This window comes from Microtus oregoni, unplaced genomic scaffold (genome assembly GCF_018167655.1).
Source record: "Microtus oregoni isolate MIOR12 unplaced genomic scaffold, Mior012 000018F_ref0000195, whole genome shotgun sequence".
In the NCBI taxonomy this organism is placed as follows: domain Eukaryota; kingdom Metazoa; phylum Chordata; class Mammalia; order Rodentia; family Cricetidae; genus Microtus; species Microtus oregoni.
In genome coordinates this window covers 41,100,539-41,103,475 of record NW_024543077.1, presented here as the reverse complement: position 1 = coordinate 41,103,475, position 2,937 = coordinate 41,100,539, and the positions used below count along the sequence as shown (strand labels likewise).

Genomic DNA, 2,937 nt, shown 5'->3' with positions numbered 1-2,937 from the left:
GGAAGAGTCCAGAGAAGAAAGGATATGGCTAGGCTACCCAGGAGAGAAGCAAAATAACCTTCTTTTGGTTTTCTAAGGCTATAGTTCAAAATATTACTATACTAAACACGTTCTGATACAAATATGCATTAACTAATTTTTGTTCCACTTCCATAATGTATTGTCACTATATTAGAAAGTGCAATTTATTTTACATCCCTCTGATCTAATTATGCAAGTACTATTTCCTTATGGTATACTGAATATCAGCAATGCACTGTAGACATTTAGATCTTTCTGAATCCTTTCTAATACTCCTATATGCACTTCCATAATATATGATTATACACAATAGAATCAAATAAAACATCTGGACATACTATAAAAAGCTTTGAGTCAACATTTCTTCTGTGTTAGCACATGATCTTTAGAAATTCTGTTTCAATAATATGTATAAAGCAAAAATATTTGGGTTCAAGGAGAGCTGCTAAATTATAGAGGACTTATACATCTATCTTTTATTTATTTAACTTTTGAGACAATATTTCCTTTATATCAGACTGGCCACCAACTCACAATGTAGTTTCAAGCCTGTTCTTGACTTTTTGATCCTTCTGTCTTAATTTTCTTGGAGATGAAGTGGTAACATTGCCCATACTATACTATAGATATACTATATATGTATCATCATGTTACACCTTTTATTGACAAGTTTATCCAAATTAATATGAATAGTCTACCAAAAGGGAAGTTTTATTAGAAGAACAAGCCTTTTATACTATTTTGGAATTGTTATTATTTTTTAAGTGTGCAAAGAACTAGGTGTTTCCACATTGGACACTTGATATATGTCACAGTTGTTTCTCTCTATTATAACTCTACTCCTTGGTTTAAAACTTTGTATTTTATATAACATGGTGATTCTCACCATAATAAATTTGCCAATTTTAATTTCTTTCATGAGCGCATTCTCTTTTATTGGCTATTTTTATTACATAATAATTTGAGAAGTAAATTACAACTGAGTAATATGCACAGCACAAATGTATACATGAAAATCATTTTACATAAATATTTGAGAATTTTCTACAATGTATTTTGATCACATTCATACTTAACCAGTCCCCTAATGTTCCCAATATCTATATCTTTTTACTTTATATATTTTATATCTATATATTTTGTTCCCAACTTAATAATCTTTATTTTGTTTTTTATATATAGCCAAATTTGTGTTCCTGGGTAAAGAATCATCCACTGTAGCCTAACTAGAATCACCAGAGGTCAATACATCTCTAAAGAAAACTGATTTTCTCACTCCAAGAACATACAAACTGCAAAAATTTTCTCAGGCATTGAAGTTCATTATCCCTTACCAAATTTATTAAAGTGTTGACTTCTGAAATTAAAAATTGTTTTAATTTCTGGATTTCTGTGGGCCCCTTAATTAAAGTTCACCAAAAAAGTTCACTACACATGAGATGCAACATTAACTATTATAATTACATATAGCAGAAATAAAGTAAATATTTCTACTGTGGTGCAAAACATATAAAGAAACCATTTCTGTAATTTTTAAGAGTTTCCATATGTTGATAACTTAGTTTGTAATTTTCTCAATGCTACCATGATATCCTTATTTCTCAATGTATATATGATGGGATTTAACAGTGGTATCAAAATGGTATAAAACAGAGACAGCATCTTCCCCATGCTTTCTGATCGATTTGATTTTGGTTGCGCATATGTTATCGTAGCTGTTCCATAGAATAAAACCACAACTATAAGATGAGATGAGTAGGTGGAGAAGGCTTTAGACCTTCCTCCAGCTGAAGAAAGTTTTAGAATATTGCAGATAATCTTGCCATAGGAGAAAAGGATCAAGAGAAATGGAACCATGATAAATACCACCGACGCAACATAGATTGCTAAATTATTCACAAATGTGTCTCCACAAGCAAGCTTAAGTATAGGGGGGATGTCACAAAAATAGTGATTAATTTTATTAGATCCACAATAAGGCAAAGAGAAAATTTGACATGTTTGCCCAGTCACAACTGGAATGATACTGATCCAGCAAGTGGCCACAAGCTGCACAGAGATCTTATTGTTCATGACCAAGGGGTAGTGCAGAGGATTGCAAATGGCCACATAACGGTCATAGGCCATGACTGTCAGCAGGAGGAACTCCATCCCTCCAAGCATGATGACGAAACAGAGTTGTACAGCACAGGAAAGCAACGAAATAGTGCCTTTTTGTGTACAAAGATCCATGAACATCCTCGGGATGGTAACTGTTACATAGCAGATTTCCACAAAAGAAAAGTTGCTAAGAAAAAAGTACATAGGGGTCTGCAGAGCAGGGTCAATTCTTGTTATTAGCATTATAGTGCTGTTGCACATCAGAATAGTCAGATACATTAGTAAAAATATCCCAAAGAGCATCCTGTGGATATGGGGAACATCCGAAAATCCTAAGAGAATAAACTCTGTAATTGTAATATTTGAAATTCCTGTTTTACTTTGCTCTTTGTCTGCAGATAAAACAATTTCCATATGTTCCAAGCATTTGCTTTTTCAAGTCCTCAAGTTTCTTATGTTGGCTGAATGAGATAAGTAAATATTCTTATATGTTCTTTTACACAGACATTTACCACCATTTTGCTTATTAACTACAGCATGCGATTTTTAATATCATAAAAGAACTGGTATATGGTTAAAATAAACCCATGGCATCAATCTATTTTATTATATTCAGCTATGTTTCAGCAGGTTTTGAGATACAAACATTCCAAATATTGGCACACTGTACAGAAATTATATCTTTGTACTTTGTTCTTTAAAATGAGATATTACTGCAAACCTTTTTCTGTTTTTTTGTTTGCATATTGTCTTTCCTTCATTTTTCAGTACAAAGTCTTTAAATCCATAGATTTTATTTGAAGGTTTCCCTTAACT

The 2,937-nt window shown here is 32.1% G+C and overlaps 1 protein-coding gene across 1 annotated transcript; it reads right to left on the bottom strand.

Moving 5' to 3' along the window:
- Window positions 1–1,554: 1,554 nt before the first annotated feature.
- On the bottom strand, window positions 1,555–2,535 carry LOC121459139 (olfactory receptor 10AG1-like). Its single transcript, XM_041668673.1, has one exon. It carries the CDS (start codon window positions 2,533–2,535, stop codon window positions 1,555–1,557), a length of 981 nt encoding a protein of 326 aa, XP_041524607.1.
- Between the last annotated feature and the right edge of the window lie 402 nt (window positions 2,536–2,937).